Source organism: Lynx rufus, unplaced genomic scaffold (assembly GCF_022079265.1).
Source record: "Lynx rufus isolate CCGP_SWC_20201006 ecotype Redwood Valley unplaced genomic scaffold, mLynRuf1.p SCAF_7, whole genome shotgun sequence".
In the NCBI taxonomy this organism is placed as follows: domain Eukaryota; kingdom Metazoa; phylum Chordata; class Mammalia; order Carnivora; family Felidae; genus Lynx; species Lynx rufus.
Genome location: NW_025814889.1, coordinates 99152880 through 99171557, shown reverse-complemented (window position 1 = coordinate 99171557; position 18678 = coordinate 99152880). Strand labels below are relative to the sequence as shown.

The 18678-nt window shown below is 33.8% G+C and overlaps 1 protein-coding gene across 1 annotated transcript in view; it reads right to left on the bottom strand.

Moving 5' to 3' along the window:
* Positions 1-897: 897 nt before the first annotated feature.
* The window catches only part of GLIPR1L1 (GLIPR1 like 1), a 36369-nt gene continuing 18588 nt past the window's right edge, over positions 898-18678 (bottom strand). Inside the window, exons 3-6 of the mRNA XM_047065141.1 lie at positions 14934-15034; positions 5613-5701; positions 1078-1104; positions 898-989 (exon numbers count right to left, since the gene is read on the bottom strand). Of these exons, the coding sequence (XP_046921097.1) occupies positions 898-989; positions 1078-1104; positions 5613-5701; positions 14934-15034 (309 nt within the window). The remainder of the gene's footprint in view (positions 990-1077; positions 1105-5612; positions 5702-14933; positions 15035-18678) is intronic.

Below are 18678 nucleotides of genomic sequence, written 5' to 3'. Positions count from 1 at the left end.
CAGAATCGGAAACAGGCTCCAGGCTCTGAGCCATCAGCCCAGAGCCTGACGCGGGGCTCGAACTCACGGACCGTGAGATCGTGACCTGGCTGAAGTCGGACGCTTAACCGACTGCGCCACCCAGGCGCCCCTCGATTTCCCTTTTAGTTTAATCTGTTCTCATCCATTTCCCTAACTATTGATTATGCCCATAATATGACATTATACACTATCTGATACTTTCCTTAATAACATTTTGTTTCTGAATAATGTTGATGGTATTCTTAAAGAAAACTACTGGTGTATGAGGAAAATATCTAATATCTGAAATGTTCTTTAAGTCTACTGTAACTAAAATGACAATCTAGAAAATTAGAGAATGGAACTTTTTTGGTCCAATGTAAAATTGTAATTTTTATTTTTTATTTTTATTTTTTGTTTTCTGAATATAATTTATTGTCAAATTGGCTTACATACAACACCCAGTGCTCATCCCAACAAGTGCCCTCCTCAATGCCCATCACCCATTTTCCCTCTTCCCCACCCCCCATCCACCCTTAGTTTGTTCTTTGTATTTAATAGTCGCTTGTGGTTTGCCTCCCTCACTCTCTGTATCTATTTTTTTTCCCCTTCGCTTCCCATAGTCTTCTGTTAAGTTTCTCAAGATCCACATATAAGTGAAGCATATATCTGCCCTTCTCTGAGTGACTTATTTCACTCAGCATAATTTCTTTAAAAAAACTTTTTTTATTGTAACCCTTCTATACTACAATACGCTGTTGTTAAAATCAGACATTAAACTCAGATAACAAACAAAAGTATAGAAATTTTAAGAATTAAACTGATGAGAGTTACATTTAGCCATAAACTATTCGTTTATTGTCATGTCTGAGAATTTTTCTTGTATGTAAATGATGATTAAAATAGTCTCAGAAGAACAGAAACTAGGCACAATGAATTACATGATATCTGCTGAGGTGCCTTCCCTTGTGGACTCCAATTTGGATATTCTGTCAATAAAACACAACAGTTAAAAGCTCCATTTAGTTTCAGGGGGAGGAAGTAATTGAATCAATATTGAAATAGTTTGATACGTACTTTCAGGCTTATCAAGTTCTTTATTACCTAAGATAGAAAAAATATTAGAGAATTAAAGACATTCATTTGCTTTTCTGGCCTTTTAAGTAAGATAATAAACTTAGGAAACTTGGTTTAGCTTTAAACTTAGTTTAACTTAAGAAAATGAAAGCTTCCTCCCCCAATCCCACAGTGGTTAAAAATCTATATGGTATCCCTGCCAGCAGTCATGTCAACAGATATTTCTAGAGCAGCTCTCATGTTGAAGGCAAAAAAGCCTAAACTCAACTATATAAAGGAGTTAACTTTACTTGTGGCACTCTGCCATGGCCTTTATTCCCTGAAAAAGAATGTAATTCTTTCATGTTGACTTTTTAGTACCCAGAGCCCTCCATTAAATATTTCATTCCTTTCTGGTGTGGCTCTTGTTCCAAAATTTGCTCTATGTCTTTCCCTCATCATTTTTTCTTTTCCCTGTCTTTAACAAGATCCTGCATTTTTTAGGAATTCATTTGTTTATTTTTTATTCATTCATTCACTTTTTCAGTGTCTATTATGTATTGAACATAATTATAGGCTTTGGGTATAAATAGTTATCAGGAAAAAATAAAGTTTCCTTACAGAAAAGTAAGGGGAGAAAAATCTATCATCAATTTTAAAATAAATAAATAAAAATGAATAAAATTTATCATTGCAGAGAGTGATTAGTGCTATGAAAAACACAAACTAGGTCAAATGATAGAAAATAATGAGGCCTTAACTATAATAGTAGCCAAAGTTTATTGAGAACTTCTTTAACTTGGGGACAAATCACTCACCTTCTGAGTTAAGCCATCTGACTCTAAGACCTATACATTTAGCCCTTATGCTATATCTCCTCCTGTCTCTCAAAAAGGAAGTCAGCAAAACTAAAAATTGAGTTTATATAAACACTGATCAACATAAAAGAGAAAAGGCACAAATCAAAAATCATAGGCTTTAAACAAGTGGAAACCAGAGCAAAGATGTTAATTCTTTCCCAATTTATCTATAGATTCAATGTAATTCCAACCAAAATTTCAAGGTCTTCTGTGGAATTGATAAGCTTATCCTAACATTAATTTGCAAGAGCAGAGGTCCAAGAAGAGCCAAGTAATTTCTGAATAATTTAGAAAAGAAACAAGTTGGGAAAACACCTCCTACCAGGCAGCAAATATTAACATAGACTTTGAAGCTGTGTGGTGCTCTCTTGGAGACCCATTGTTAATAACTGCTGGAATCTTGGGATGTAGAAATGTATGACAGACAAAAGTCCTTATTAAGCACAACTAGAAAATCCAGATAAAGTACAACAAAAAAGTGTTTAAGAGCCTCAGAGATTTCCTAAAGCAACAAAGACTGGAGGGTCAAGATTTTAGAGATGTAGATCCACGGAGAGATGGGCTGGTGTTATGAAAGCTGTTTTTTTCTCTGGAGCCATTTGTTCATTTGGGGCACAGGTATAGGGCTAAAAATCTGGGCTTTGCCCAGACAGAGGTTGATGTTTGGGAAATAGAACCAGCAGAACTTTTGTTAGTCTTGTAAGACTAGAGAGAGAAAATTGGAGAATTGAGTAGTTCAAGATCCAGGTGAAAGGTAAAGGTGGAGGAGAGGAAATGAGCCAAAGAGATGGCCATTTTGTATTCAAACTATTTGTTTAATTTGGAAGCTATGAGGGGCAGGAGGCTAAAATCCTAGGGTGAAATTTTCTGGAAAGCAAAGCAGATTTTTCAGTAATTTCAGAGTGCTAAAGCAATAAGTATTGGAATTCAGAACCCATTGGGAAAAGGCAACATTGAACACACCAGTGTCTCAGTGGAAAGTCCTAGAAGTCTACACCCTTAGAACAGGGTCAAACAGTGGAAAGCCCTAGAAGTCTACACCCTTAGAACAGGGCCAAACCCTTACATGAATTCTAAGCCAGCGTTGACTAAGTTGTGTTTGGATTAAGGTGAACAACCCCGACTCTTTCTGTTCAGCAGAGGAAAAGGAGAACTCTACATTTTTGTTTTACACGTGTTGTTAGATGTTTAAAAGAAACTTAATAGGCGTACACCAAGGCGTACATTTCTGGAAATGCTGGGAGCTTCCATCAGAACAAAAACCTAAGTTGCCAAGTCTCCTCTAAAGGGTAGGCCCAGAACTGGCACAACATGAAGGCCTTATTCAAGGGGAGGAGAAATAGTCTCCACTTTTTTGGGAGGAGTGGCATATGTATAAGGAGGGGAGGAATCATTATTGGCCATCTTTAAAGACAATTCACCACACCAACAAACAGAGCATATTACCAAACCAAGAGAAAACAAAACAATCTTGGAACTAGAAGCAGAACCACAGGTGATCCAGATGCTGGAGATTTCAGAAAGAGGATGGAGTATTTGCGGGTGGTATTTATGGAGCTTAGTGTGTCAAAGGGAGGATAACAAAAAAATGGTAGGGGAGAAAAGGAAGAGCCAGAACGATCATGCCTGGGCTTGTTGACCTTGGAAGACAGTCATATTTTTCTCTAATTGGAGTAAGAAGAAATTGAGGAATTTTAAGAAAAGTGATTTGATCTCGATTTTCTGTAACACAATTTGGAGAAGAAGAGAAGTGGGAAACTACTAGTTCAGGTGAGAAATAACAGTGGCCTAGATACTGGACAGGAAGGAGAAGTAAAAAAAAAAAAAAAAGAGAAAGTGCCAAATTATGGAAAGAGTCCAAATGTCCATCTACTGATGAATGGATAAAGAAGATGTGGTATATGTGTGTGTGTATATATATATATATATATATATATACACACACACACACACACATACACACATATATATGTATATATGTATATACATATATATGTATATATGTATACGTATATATATATATATACATATATATATTTATATACACATATATAATGGAATATTACTCGGGGATCAAAAAGAATGAAATCTTGGCATTTGCAACAACATGGATGGAACTGGAATGTATTATGCTAAGTGAAAAAAGTCAGAGAAAGGTAAATATATGATTTCACTCATATGTGGAACTTAAGAAACAAAACAGAGGCACATAGGGGAAGGGAAGGGAAAATAAAATAAAAACAGAGAGGGAGGCAAATCATGAGAGACTATTAAATACAGAGAACAAACTGAGGCTTGCTGGCCGGGTGTTGAGTGGGAGGTGGGATAAATGGGTGACGGGCATTGAGGAGGGCACTTGTTGGGCAGAACACTGGGTGTTAAATATGTAACGGATGAATCACTAAATACTACTCCTGAAACCATTATTACACAATATGTTAGCTAACTTGAATTTAAATGAAATTTGAAAAAGAAGACTATATCATTGTTATTTTTATGCCCTTTTAATTAAAAAATATTAATTTTCAAATAGGAGATATATAATCAGTTTATGTTTTAAACTGCTTTGAATGAAATTTAAAATTGGAGGGGCCATACTTCCGACTCATTGTTTAACTGATGTATAATATGAATATGGAAGCATGCGTACCTCATAAATGGAAAGATTGATATATTATTACAAAGTGAACAGATGTAGATCACCGTAGCATAGGTGTAGAAAGTCATTCTTGCATCATCTTCTACTCAACTAACTCCTCTTTCCTCTCTAAAGGTAACCATATCCTGACTCCAAATGCCAAAGGTAGGTTAGTTTGGCTGATTTTTGAACTTTATATAAATGAATCATTTAATATGCATTCTTTTTGTGTCTTCTTTTGTGGCACCAAATCTTCTCTTCCTACTCCTCTCCTTCCTAATCCCCCTCCTCCTCAAATTTTCAGGTCATCTCTCTTCCCCTGTTTCACTCAAAATTCTTTTTCAATCCAGAATATAGGCACTTATCCTTAAAAAAATCTCTGTTGTGAGAACCAAAAGGTTGATAATGGAAGAGAAACATAGTAGCTTTAAATCGCAATTCATTTGGGCATTGGTTAATGCATTACTTCTGAATGAGCCACTATTTTAACAATAACTAATGAAAGGAGGTGATTAGAAGCAAATACAAATATACCTCAACGAATAGTTATTTTGAGTATAGTAGCAAACTGGATCATACTTATATCTTACTCCTTTCTGTCCTTTAGCTTGAAAGGAAAAATAATCAGTGAAGAAAGGAGGGATCATCTGAATTTAAATATGATAATTAGTTCATGGGACGCCTGGGCGGCTCACTAGGTTGAGCTTCTGACTTCAGCTCAGGTCATGATCTCACAGCTAGTGGTTTCAAGTCCTGCATCGGGCTCTGTGCTGACAGCTCAGAGCCTGGAACCTGCTTTGGATTCTGTGTCTCCCTCTCTCTCTGACCCTCCCCCACTCATGCTCTGTCTCTCTCTCTCTCTCACTCTCTCTCTCAAAAATAAACATTAAAAAAATTTAAACATAATTTATGACAAATGATTTATATCATCATATAGCAGCAATCAAATCTTGTCAATAATTCTATATACACTTGAGGATCCAAATTTTAAAATACAATTAATTCATGGAAACTTTGCTCTCAGAATAAAATGAATTTTTTTTTTCCTTTTTGCTTACGGCAGAGCTTGTTTTCGCAGGTTTCTTCTTTTGCACACAAAGAGCAGGATACTCCTTTAGTGTAAGGGGGCCTATTTGGAAAATTTCCTCTGTAAAAAAAGAGAATCATTGGTTAGCCAAAGGGCTATTAATTTCTCTCAATTTGTGCATGAATTTATGCACGTTGTTTTGGTCACTCACTCATGAATGTTTAAAAGGAAAAATAACAATTTTTGTCCCAAGTTTATGCTCCTTTATTTTGTAAAATGAAACCATTAGAACTGTTCTTTACAGATGTCCCTAATCCACACAACAGTTATATTCTTGAATATTCTATAGAATACAAATTAGGTGTGAATCCAATATAATTATGCATGGGATAGCCACAAAGTTTTTGTAGTAAACACTGTGATTATCTCTTGATTTTATAAATGGAATAAATACAATTTAAATTGCAAGTGGAAACATGCTTTATATACAATACACTGGTTCTCACGTAGTTCAGTTTGATGAGGTACCAAAAAGATTTGCAACTATTATGCCTGCTTTTCAGTAAGGTAAATTGTTACATTTAAGAAACCTCTTCTCCACCCCACACCCATCTCTGTATCTGTGGAAGACTTTGAAAAGTATTACGTACCTAGAGTACACAAAGAAAAACATTAATAACATGAGTAGTAGTATTCCATTAAAGAATATGCTGCAATTTATTTATTCATCTGTTGATGGACATTTGGGTTATTACAGATTTTGACTATTACAAATAAAGTTACTGTGCACACTTTGAACATTCTTCTACCAGTCTTTATGTGGACCTACGTTTCCTTGGATAAATACCTAGAAGTGAAATGAATAGATCATGTGCTAGGTGCATATTTAACTTTTTATGTAACTACCACACAGGTTTTACAAAGTAGTTGTAACACTGTATATTTTTACCAGCAGTCTTGAGAATTCTAATTGCTTTACTTCCTTGTCTGGATTTGGATTGGCCAGTCCTTAGCCATTCTAATTGTGTAGTGGTATTCATTGTAGTTTTAATGTGTGTTTCCCTAATGATTAATGATGTTGAGAATTTTTTCTTGTGCTTATTTGCCATCTGCATTTCTTCCCTGTTAATCTTTTGTCCATTTAAAAAAAATTAAGTTTTAAGTTTTCCTAATATTGAATTGTGAGAGTTCATTGCATATTCTCAATATAAGACCTTTATTATAGATGCTTTACAAACATTTTCTCCCTTAGGCATGTTTTTTCATTTTCTTACCAGTGTCTTTGAATAACATTAATTTTAAATGTTAATTAAACCCAACTTATCAGTTTGTTCTTTTATGGATCATGGTTTTGATGTGATAGCTAAAAAAATTGGGGGCTATCTTAAGGTCACAAAGCCTTCATCTGTGTTTTCTTTCAACAGTTTTGGGTTGGAACATTTAGGTCTATGATCCGTTTTGAGTTCATTATTATAGGTTGTGTGTTGTGTAGATCTAAGTTTATTTTTTTTTTATTTTTATTTTTAAAAAATTTTTTTTTCAACGTTTATTTATTTTTGGGACAGAGAGAGACAGAGCATGAACGGGGGAGGGGCAGAGAGAGAGGGAGACACAGAATCGGAAACAGGCTCCAGGCTCTGAGCCATCAGCCCAGAGCCTGACGCGGGGCTCGAACTCCCGGACCGCGAGATCGTGACCTGGCTGAAGTCGGCCGCTTAACCGACTGCGCCACCCAGGCGCCCCTATTTTTGTTTTTTATATATGGATGATAAACTGTTCCAGAACCATTTGTTTAAAAATCTTTTTTACATTGCATTGTCTTTGTGCATTTTTGGAAAATTAGTTGAACATATGTGAACAACCATGTATGGGGTTTATTTCTGAACTCTACATTCTGTTCCACTGATCTATTTAATTTTACATTAATATCACAATGTTGTGATTATTCTAGCTTTAATAATTCTGGAAAACATAATGTTAACTCTACAATTTTTTTCAGCATTGATTTGGCTATTCTAAGTCCTTTTCGTTTCCATAAAAATTTTATGATCAATCTGTCAATTTCTACAATAAAAATCTGGAATTTTTATTGGGATTGTACTGAATTTATAGTTCAATTCAGTGAAAATCGCATCTTGACAATATTGAGTCTTTTAATCCATTAATAAGGTATAATCTCTCCCATTGTTTCTTTGTTAATTTCTGTCATGAATATATTTTTTTAAATGTTTATTTATTAATTTTGAGAGAGAGCACATGCACATTGCACAACCAGGGGAGTGGGAAGAGAGAATTATAAGCAGGCTCTGTGCTCTCAGTGCAAAGCCCAGTGGGGGGGGCCAATCCCACGAATGGTGAGATCTTGACCTGAGCTGAAATCAAGTGGGACACTTAACCAACTGAGCCACCCAGATACCCCTGTCATGAATATTGTGTAGTTTTCAGTGTATAGGTCTTTTGTATCTTCTCCCAGGTTTATCCCTAGATAATTTATATTTTTGATGCAGTTATAAATGGTAGTTATTTTAATTCAATTTATGATTGTTCACTGCTAGTATAGGGACATGTAATTGAGTTTTTGTATATTGATCTTATATCCTGAAAAATTGCTAAATTTATTTAATAGTTTTAGAAGAATTTTCATAGATTCCATTAGATTTTTTTATATAGATCTATAGACCAGAAGTCAGCAAAGTATGACACATAGGCCAAATCTGGCCTGCTTTTGTGTAGTCCACAAGCAAACAATTGTTTTGTTTTGTTTTGTTTTAATTCTTAATGGACTTTTTAAAACAAAATAAAAACAAAGATGAAGGTAACAGAATGTATATGGCATGCAAAGCCTAACATATTTACTCTTTGGTACTTTGTGGAAAAGTGTTTTACTATTGGTATAATATTATATATAGATTTTTCACAGATGCCCTTTATTAGGTTTAGGAAGTTCCCTTCTGTTTCCAGCTTGCTGAGAGCTTTTATCAGGAATGAATGTTTGGCTTTTTCTCAATCTGTTGAGATGATCATGTGATCTTTATATTTAGGTTGATTTCTATGGTGAATTACAGTGATGGATGTATTTAGAATGCTACATCACCCCTATATTCCTGGAATAAATTCTATTTGGACAAGGTGTATGATGCTTTTACTATATTGTTGGATTCGAATGCTAAATTTTGTTTATAATTTTGTACCTATGTTCATAAGAGATACTGCTCTGTGGCTTTCCTTGATTTCATTTATCCCTTGCAGTTTGTGTTCCTGGAGGAACTTTTCCATTTCATTCAGGTTGCTTCTTGATTAACCCTACTGTCATTTTGAAACGACCTTCTTTATTTTTGGTATTATTCTTTGCTCTATAATCTACATTATCTGTTATTAGTATAGATGCTGCTGCTTTCTTTTACCTAATATTAACATAGTAAACCTTTTTCCATTCTTGTACTTTTAATCTATTTTTGTTTGTTTTTTGATTTATTTTAATTGTATTTATGTATGTGTATATATATATATATATATATATATATATATATATATTTAAATTCCAGGTATAGTCAACATGCAGGGTTATATTAATTTCAGATGTATAATATAGTGATTCAACAATTCTACACATTACTCAGTGTTCATCATGAAAAGTGTACTCTTTTAATTCCTTCCTATTCCCATTCCTCCACCTACTTCCCCTCTGGTAACCATTAGTATGTTCTCTGTTGTTAAGAATCTGTTTTTTTGGTTTGTCCCTTTTTTTCTTTGTTTTCTTTCTTAGATTCCATAAATGTGAAATCATATGATATTTTTCTTTCTCTGGATGACTTATTTCACTTAGCATTATACTGTCTAAATCCATCCATGTTCTTGCAAGTGGCAAGATTTTATTCTTTTTTATGGCTGAGTAATATTCCATTATATATATATGGCTTCTTTATCCATTCATCAATTGATGGACAGCTGGGTTGCTTCCATAATTTCGCTATTGTAAATAATGCTGCAATAAACATAGGTGTACATATATATTTTTGAATTACTGTTTACATGTTCTTTGGATAAATACCCAGTAGTGGAATTACTGGATCATATGGTAGTTCTGTTTTCCACAGTAGCTATAGCAGTTTGCATTCTCACCAACAGTGCATGAGGGTTCCTTTTTCTTCACATCCTCACCAATACTTGTTGTTTCATTAGTTTGTTATATTAGCCATTCTGACAGGTGTGAGGTGATACCTTATTGTGGTTTTGATTTGCATTTCCCTGATGATAAGTGATGTTGAGCATCTTTTCATATGTCTGTTGGACATGTATATGTCTTCTTTGGAGAAATGTCTATTCATGTCTTTGACCCATTTTTATTTTTGTTAATGTTTATTTATTTTTGAGAATAAGAGAGTGCGTGCAAATGCACACACAAGCAGGGGAGGGGCAGTGGGTAGGGGGACAGAGGATCTGAAGTGGGCTCTGTGCTGACAGCAGAGAGCCTGATATGGGGCTAGAACTCTAGAACTCACAAACTATGAGACTATGACCTGACCTGAAGTTGGATGCTTAACTTACTGAGCCACTCAGGTGCCCCTGTTTGACCCACTTTTAATTGGATTATTTGTTTTTGTGTGTGTGTTGACTTGTATAAGTTCTGTATACATTTTGGATACTAATCCTTTATCAGATATGTCATTTCCAAATATCTTTCTCCCATTCAGTAAGTTGTCTTTTAGTTTTGTTGATTATTTCCTTAACTGAGCTGAAGCTTTTTATTTTGATATAGTTCCAATAGTTTATTTTTACTTTTGTTTCCCTTGCCTTGGGAGACATATCTAGAAAAATGTTGCTATGACCAATGTCAGAAAAATTACTGCCTATGTTCTCTTATAGGATTTTAATGGTTTCGTGTCTCACATTTAGGTCCATTTTAAGTTTATTTTTGTATATGGTGTAAGAAAGTGGTCCAGTGTAATTTTTTTTTTTTTTTTTTTACATGTAGCTGTCCAGCTTTCTCAGCACCATTTGTTGAAGGGACTGTCTTTTTTCCATTGCATATTCTTGCCTGCTTTGTCAAAGATTAATCGACCGTATAATCATGGGTTTCTTTTGGGGCTCCCTATTCTCTTCTATTGATCTTTGTGTCTGTTTTTGTGTCAGTACCATGCTGTTTTGATTATTATAGGTTTGTAGTAGATCTTGAAATCTAGGATTGTGATACTTCCATTTTTATTCTTTTTCAAGATTGCTTTGACTATTTGATATCTTCTGTGGTTCTGTACAAACTTTAGCATTATTTGTTCTACTTTTGTGAAAAATGCTATTGGTATTTTGATAGGGATTGCATTAAACCTATAGATGCTTTGGGTAGTATAGACATTTTTAACAATACTTGTTCTTCCAATTCATGAGCATGGAATATCTTTCCATTTATTTCTGTTGTCTTCGATTTCTTTCATCAATGTTTTATAGTCTTTCACCTCCTTGGTTAAATTTATTCCTAGATATTTCATTATTTTTGGTGAAACTGTAAATTGGATTGTTTTCTTAATCTCTCTTTCTGCTACTTTATTATTAGTGTATAGAAATGCAATGAATTTCTCTACATTGATTTTGTATCCTGCAACCTTACTGAATTCATTTATCAGTTCTAGTAGTTTTTTTGGTGGAGTTTAGGGTTTTCTATATATAATATCATGACATATGCAAATAATGAAAGTTTTACTTCTTCCTTACCAATTTGGATGCCTTTTATTTCTTTTTCTTCCTGGTTGCTGTGTCTATGTTGAATAAAAGTGGTGAGAGTGGACATTCTTGTCTTGTTTCTGATCTTAGGGGGAAAACTCTCCGTTTTTTACCATTGAGTATGATATTAGCTGTGGGTTTTTCATATATGGCCTTTGTTATGTTGGCATCTGTTCCCTCTAAACCTAGTTTGTTGAGGGTTTTTTATCATGAATGGATGTTGTACTTTGTCAAATGTTTTTTCTGCATCTATTGAAATGATCATATGTTTTTCATCCTTTCTCTTATTGATGTGATATATCATGTTAATTGATTTGTGAATATTGAACCACCTTTGCATCCCAGGAATAAATCTCACTTGATCATGGTGAATGATTTTTAAATGTATTGTTGGGTTTGGTTTGCTAATATTTTGTTGAGAATTTTTGCATCTGTGTTCATCAGAGATATTGTCCTACAGTACTCTTTTTTTGTGATGTCTTTATCTGGTTTTTCTGTCAAGGTAATAGCCTCATTGAATGAATTTTAAAATTTTCCTTTTTCTATTTTTTGGAATAGTTTGAGAAGACAAAGAATTACTTCTTTAAATGTTTTGTAGAATTCACCTGTGAAGTCATCTGGTTCTGAACTTTTGTTTTTTGGGGAGCTTTTTGATTACTGATTCAATTTCATTGCTGATAATCAATCTGATCAAATTTTCTATTTCTTCCTGATTCAGTTTTTGTAGGTTATATGTTTCTAGGAATTTATTCATTTCTTCTAGGTTGTCCAATTTGTTGGTATATAATTTTTCATAATATTCTCTTAGAATTTTTTATATTTCTATGGTATCATTTGTTATTTATTCTCTTTCATTTATGATTTTATTTGAGTACTGCCTCTCTCTTTTTTTTTTTCTCAATGAGTCCAACTAAAGGTTTATCAATTTTGGTTATCTTTTCAAAGAACCAGATTCTAGTTTCATAGATTTGTTCTATTTTGTGTCTTTCTTTCTTTCATTCTTTTTTTCTTTCTTTCCTTTTTTTTTAGTTTCTATTTTGTGTATTTCTGCTCTAATCTTTATTATATCTTTCCTTCTGATGTTTTGGGGTTTTTTTCTTTTTCTTTTTTAAATGTTTATTTATTTATTTTGAGAGAGAAATAGAGAGTGTGAGTAGGGGAGGGGCAGAGAGAGAGAGAGAGAGAGAGAGAGAGAGAGTCCCAAGCAGGCTCCAAGCTCAGCACAGAGCCTGATGCGGGGCTTAATCACACAACCCTGGGATCATGACCTGAGCAGAAATTATGAATCAGATGCTTAACCAACTGAGCTACCCATGTGCCCCTGTTTCTTTTCTTTTTGAGCTCCTTTAAGTAAAGGTTAGGTTATTTATTTGAGATTTTTCTTGCTTCTTGCAGTAGGTTTGTATTATTATAAATGTCTCTCTTAGAGCAGCTTTTGCTGCATCCCAAAGGTTTTGGACTGTTGTGTTTTCATTTTCATTTGTCTCCATGTATTTTTTGTATTTCCCCTTTGATTTCTTATTTGACTCATTTGTTGTTTAGTAGGATATTATTTAACCTCTGTATATTTATGTTCTTTAACCTCTGTATATTTATGTTCTTTACAGACTTTTTCTTGTGGTTGATTTCTTGTTATTTCTGTCTTTATATTTAAAGTGTGCTTTCATAGGGGTGCCTGGCTGTGTCAGTCAGTGGAGCATGTAACTCTAGATCTCAGGGTTCTGAGTTAGAACCCCACATTGGGTGTAAAGATTACTTAAAAGTAAAATCTTAAAAGAAATAAAATGTGCTCCTGCAGGCAGAATATAATTGGTTCTTGAGTTCTTATCCAATCTTGCAATCTCCTCCTTTTACTTTGGGTATACCATTTACATTTGATGTGATTATTGATTCAAGTTAGGTTGAGGCTATCATTTTATTTATTCTGTTTGTCTCATCTGTTTGTTGTTCCCTTTTCCTCTTTTTCTGCCTTTCTTTGTATTAATTGAATATTTTGAAATCTAATTTTACATGCTTTGCTGGTGTCTTTGCTATAGCTGTTTGTTTTATTATTTAAGTAGTTACTTTAGGGTTTATAATATGTATCTTCTACTTAACACAGTCAAGTTAAATTATTGCACTTAATGTACAGTAGAAGAACCTTAATATACTTCCATTTTTCTCTTTTAACCTTTGTGCTACAATTCTCACATATTTTAATTTTGTGTAGTTGTAACTCTCACAATATACTGCTGTTATCTTTAATTAAATAATTATCTTTGAAAGAGAGTTAAATAATAAGAAAAACATCCTATATATTACCCATGTGGTTACCATTTCCAATGGTTTGTTAATTTTGAAAGATTTTCAAAAGATATAAAATTTTCAGTGGACAGTTTTTTTTTCTTCCAGTATTTAAAGATATTGCTGTTCTGTCTCTGACATTATTTCCACTGAAAAATCTATCATCCTTATCTTTTCTCTGTATGTAACATGTCTTAGTTGTCTGGTTGCTTTTAAAATTTTCTCTTATTAGTGGTTTTGAAATTTTTTATTTTAAGGTGAGTTGGTGTAGTTTTCTTTCTGCAGATTTGGGATTTGTTAGCCTTCTTGGGTCAGTGAGTTTATAATTTTCCTTAAGCTTGGAAACTTTAGGGCCATATTTCTTCAAATATTTTTCTGTCCCTGTGTCTTTCAGGAAACCATTTCTCCCTAAACTTATCTCACAGATAACTGATGCTCTTTTTATCTTTTTTGGATTCTTTTTTCTCTGTGTATTCTATTTTGAATGGTAATAAATAAGCATTCAGTGGTTCTGCAATTTCTCTGGTATTTATAAAAATTGTACTCTGCCCCAAGTTTTAAGGGTGTGTATTTGTCATTCTTGTTTTTATTTTTAACTGAGAGAGAACCATAGAAAATACAGAAAGAGATGTACACATTTTGTACCTCTCCATAGCAATTTTTGCACATATCAGATTGTTTTTGCAAATTATATATATTTATTCTTTGCCTGCATTTTCATTTTTTGTACATTTTGTTTTTAAAATTTTGTTTGTTAAAAGAGTTGAACTACTAACTGATTTTTATCTTCTTTCATGTTTCTATGTATTGGGATAAGAGTTCCAGAATGTCATTGTTTGGGATTCCCCTTAGGCTAATGTTCTATTTCCATTTAGATATAAAGTTATCAGCAAGGCAATTAAAAATTATGATATTCTTTTCCTAGAAAAATATGCTTTTCACTGTCATTCTCAATCATTTACTCATCCCAAGTATGTTACACTAGATAAGCCTCTGCCACCCTATTTTGTGTTCCAAATATTTAGATATTACTATGACAATGTATTTTGTTATCTTTTTTTTTTAAACTTTAAAGTTTCCATAATGTTCACTCTCAAGTTTAATTATTTTATGACAGGTATAATGTTTCTACATAAGGTAATATTCTCTCACCACCTTCTATTTTAATGTATTTCTTTTGAGTAGTGTTATAGAGACTTCACTTATCAATTTTAGTATATGTGCTGCCGAAGCGAGCACGAGACTTCACTTATCAAAAATATACTTGTCTCTTTAGTAAAAGGTTCTATTTTGGAAACAATTCTTAACATGTATTTTAATTTAAAATATTTTGAATAGCAAAATAACTTACGCAGGTCCATAGTTGCATACATATATGGCAGTTTCATGGTTCCCAAGTGTAGGACACATTGTAATTGCACAACCGACTTTATATGAATTGGCCCAAACTACCTATAAGGAAAGGAATTTTAAAATAAAATATGTAAAACAACTTTATGGAAACAATGCATTATGAGAACAGGTCTCATCTTTATCATGCTATCAAAAATGAATGCACGCTATTTATTGTGTTTTTTTCCTTAATTTTTACTATTAAACAACTATTTTGTTAAGTCTGCTCTCCTGAGGGCTAACTAGTTTTTCCTCACTGTTAATTCTCATAAATCAAAAGGAGAATATAACATAAACAGTTATATTTTTTAGATGACTTATGAAATATATTTAAATTTTCTCCATGGGCATATCATACAAATGATATTAAAATCATAATATAAGGGAAAGCAATAATGAAATTTTCTTTCTTTTTATCAGAAATATTCTACTTCATTTATGATCACATTTCAAATTTTGTGGTCTTAACCATATTCTTACCTTTGTTAAGTCACAAGAGACAGACAGGGATAGAGATTAAGGACATAATGAGTTCACTGAAGAAAGATGCCTGACACAGATATGGTGAATCTTTATTTTTGTCTAGTTGCAAAGAATAGCAAAGTTATTCAAAAAGAAGAAGACTCCTATGGAAAACCAGACATGGGGAGAGAGAGAAAAAAAGTGAAGCAGATTACTATTTCTTTGTGACAATGATAGAAGGGAATTTTTCTCTATTTCCTGAATGAATTAAGGGAATGAATTAAAATCCTCCAAGGAAAGTTAAAATAGATTTTGACAACATAAATGAATTTTCTGAATTCATTTATTTTATAATTCGGTTAACAAAATTTATTAACATATTTTATAAACTGATGTGTTAGTCACTATTTCCCATGGCGTAGGTGTAGCCAGAATCAACAGTTTTGCAAAATATAGTTTAAAGCCTCTTTGGTTGCCTGAGAAAAAGCAAAGTGTAATAAAAAGGACAGTGAACTGAGAATTAAGAAATGAGTTTTGCAGGGCGCCCGGGTGGTGCAGTTGGTTAAGCGTCTGGCTTCAGCCAGGTCACGATCTCGCGGTCCGTGGGTTCGAGCCCCGCGTCGGGCTCTGGGCTGATGGCTCAGAGCCTGGAGCCTGTTTCCGATTCTGTGTCTCCCTCTCTCTCTGCCCCTCCCCCGTTCATGCTCTGTCTCTCTCTGTCTCTCTCTGTCCCAAAAATAAATAAACGTTGAAAAAAAAAATTAAAAAAAAAAAAAAAGAAATGAGTTTTGCTTCTAACCATGTCTGTGGCTTTAGAGACTGACAGATAAATTCTGACAGATAAATTCTAGTTTCCTATTTAATAAAATGAAATTAAGTTAGATCCAAAAGAGATCCTTTTCCTTTTGAATGTTTCAAAAAGTTAATAAGCTATACAACTGCAAGCATGTATATATTTTAGGAAACCATGTCTAAAAATTTGGTTCACGAATAAATGACAACTCCATAAAATTCTGTTTGTTTAATATATCTAAGTTGTGATTCTGTTTTGGCTTTGGGAATGGTAAAAGTAAATATTGACTATGTGTAGGTTTAAAATGTATTGCTTTCATTAAAGGGACTAGATGTGACAATGCAAACACTGGTTGTAACTTCAGTATGAATATCTGCAATGGTAAATGCAAGAAATTTTTGGCTTATTTTGTTTAGAACATAAGCAAGATATAGTTGTTGAACCCATAGGAAGAATGCACCCATTCCTAATTACCTAAGCATATGTGTAAATTAGCCAGTGAGGAGTGAACTTCCAATTCTGATGCAGCAATGCTAGGGGAGGAGGGTTATTTGGGAAAAGGTTCCTTTTTTCTGGAAACAAAAGAGAGAGAGTCAAAGGATTATATAAAGGTTGTAACTTGGTCTTGATGCCATATTAAGGATATTGCATTCTGCTTGTTATCAGTACACCTGACATTTGGATTCTATTCTTTCAATTTTCCCAGCAGTAGCCAAACTATATTCTTTGCAGACAACATCTATCCTGAGAAGAGTGTCCAGACTTACAGTGTCCTGTTACTGGGCAAAGGGTGAATAGAGGGGGAGCATGGAAGCTGCTAACCTCTTTGTTCAGTGCTTCTCTGATAAAAATGACTTGCTTTGAGTCATTGTATACATCTTATACTGATGAGTAAGTTTGGAGAAGACAGCCCTTTCTGTCACTCAAATGAGGCTTCATAGGAGCTCAGTGCCATTTTCAGGATTGGCTTAGCTTAAAAGTGACCTCTACTTCTCACCAAAAATTCCCACTGAAACAACCAGAATACTTGGAAAAATAACAGGAAATAATGTTTTCAAGGTACTAACATCAGGCCACTAACATCAATGCCCGCTGTGGTTTGAGAGGAAAAGATTCAGGCTGTACAATTGTTCCAGATTATTGCTGTGAGTTTCCAGGTCATGGCTGGGGAGGTGGGGGTTGAGGTGTGGGAAACCAGGAGAAGCTTAATGGATTCACACAGCTGAGAGGCAGAGCTGAAAATGTGGGGAGACCAAGGAGGCAGGAACATAGCACCGGGGTGGTAAAAATCGTACAGTGACACAACTATAGCGATCTACAAGGAGTCCTCACCATCAATTCAGCAGAGCATTAATCAGCATGCATGTGAAGAAACTACCCTAGGTCTGGAAAAGAACTACCTATAAAAACTAGAGGAAAGAATGCTAAGACTTAAACAGGGCTAGGAAGGGAGCCTATTTCTACTAGCCACACTGGAAAATATCAATTTCTGGGGCATTGGGTAGAATCTGCATAAGAGTCTTGCCTTACAGGAACCAATTTTCAGATGATGTAACTATCCCAGAAGACAGTTCAAGAATATTTATAGTTATATAAATAAATGCAGCATCCAAAAAGGCAAAATTTACAAAGTTGAAAATATAATAAAATTTCTCCAGTGGGGTAAGAAGCAGGAAAATTTGACCCATAACGAAGAGGAAAAATCAATCCATTTAAACTAACACAGAACTAACATGGATGGTAAATTAGGAAGGAAAACGTTAAAATAGTGACTATAACTGTATCCCATGTGATTAAAAAGCTAGATGAAAGATTAAACATACTAGATACAGTCATTGATGATATTAAAAGAGGAAAAAATAGTGAACTTCAGGTATAGCAATAGGACTCTCTGAAATTAATCATAGAGGGGAAATAATCTAGAGAGAAGAAAACATCAGTCAACTATGGAAAAACTTCAAGTGGTCTCCTACATGGGTAACAACTCTGAAGGGAGGAACAAGTGAGAATGGTAAATATTTGAAGAAATAATGGCAAACATTTTTCAAAATTTGATTTAAACCATAGACCTACAGTTCCCAGAAGCTTAGTAAACGGCAGCACAAAAAGCATGAAGAAAACTGCAGTGCATTATTATGAAACTGCTGGAGACCTGTAATAATGGGAAATGGTTTAAAGGCAGTCAGAGCAAAAAGACACATTAAGTACGAAGGAATAAATAAAAGATTATAGTAGATTTCTAGTTGGAAACAATGCAAGTGAGATGACAGTCTCACTTTTTAAGATTTTTAAACTCAGAAAAACAAAACAAACAAATACACAAAAAATCAGTACATAGAATTCTATTCCCAGTATAAATAGCTTTCAAATAAAGGTGTATTTTTTAGATACTCAAAAGACACTTAAAAGAAAATGCTCAAAAAGTTTTCTTTTGATCGAAATGTGCATA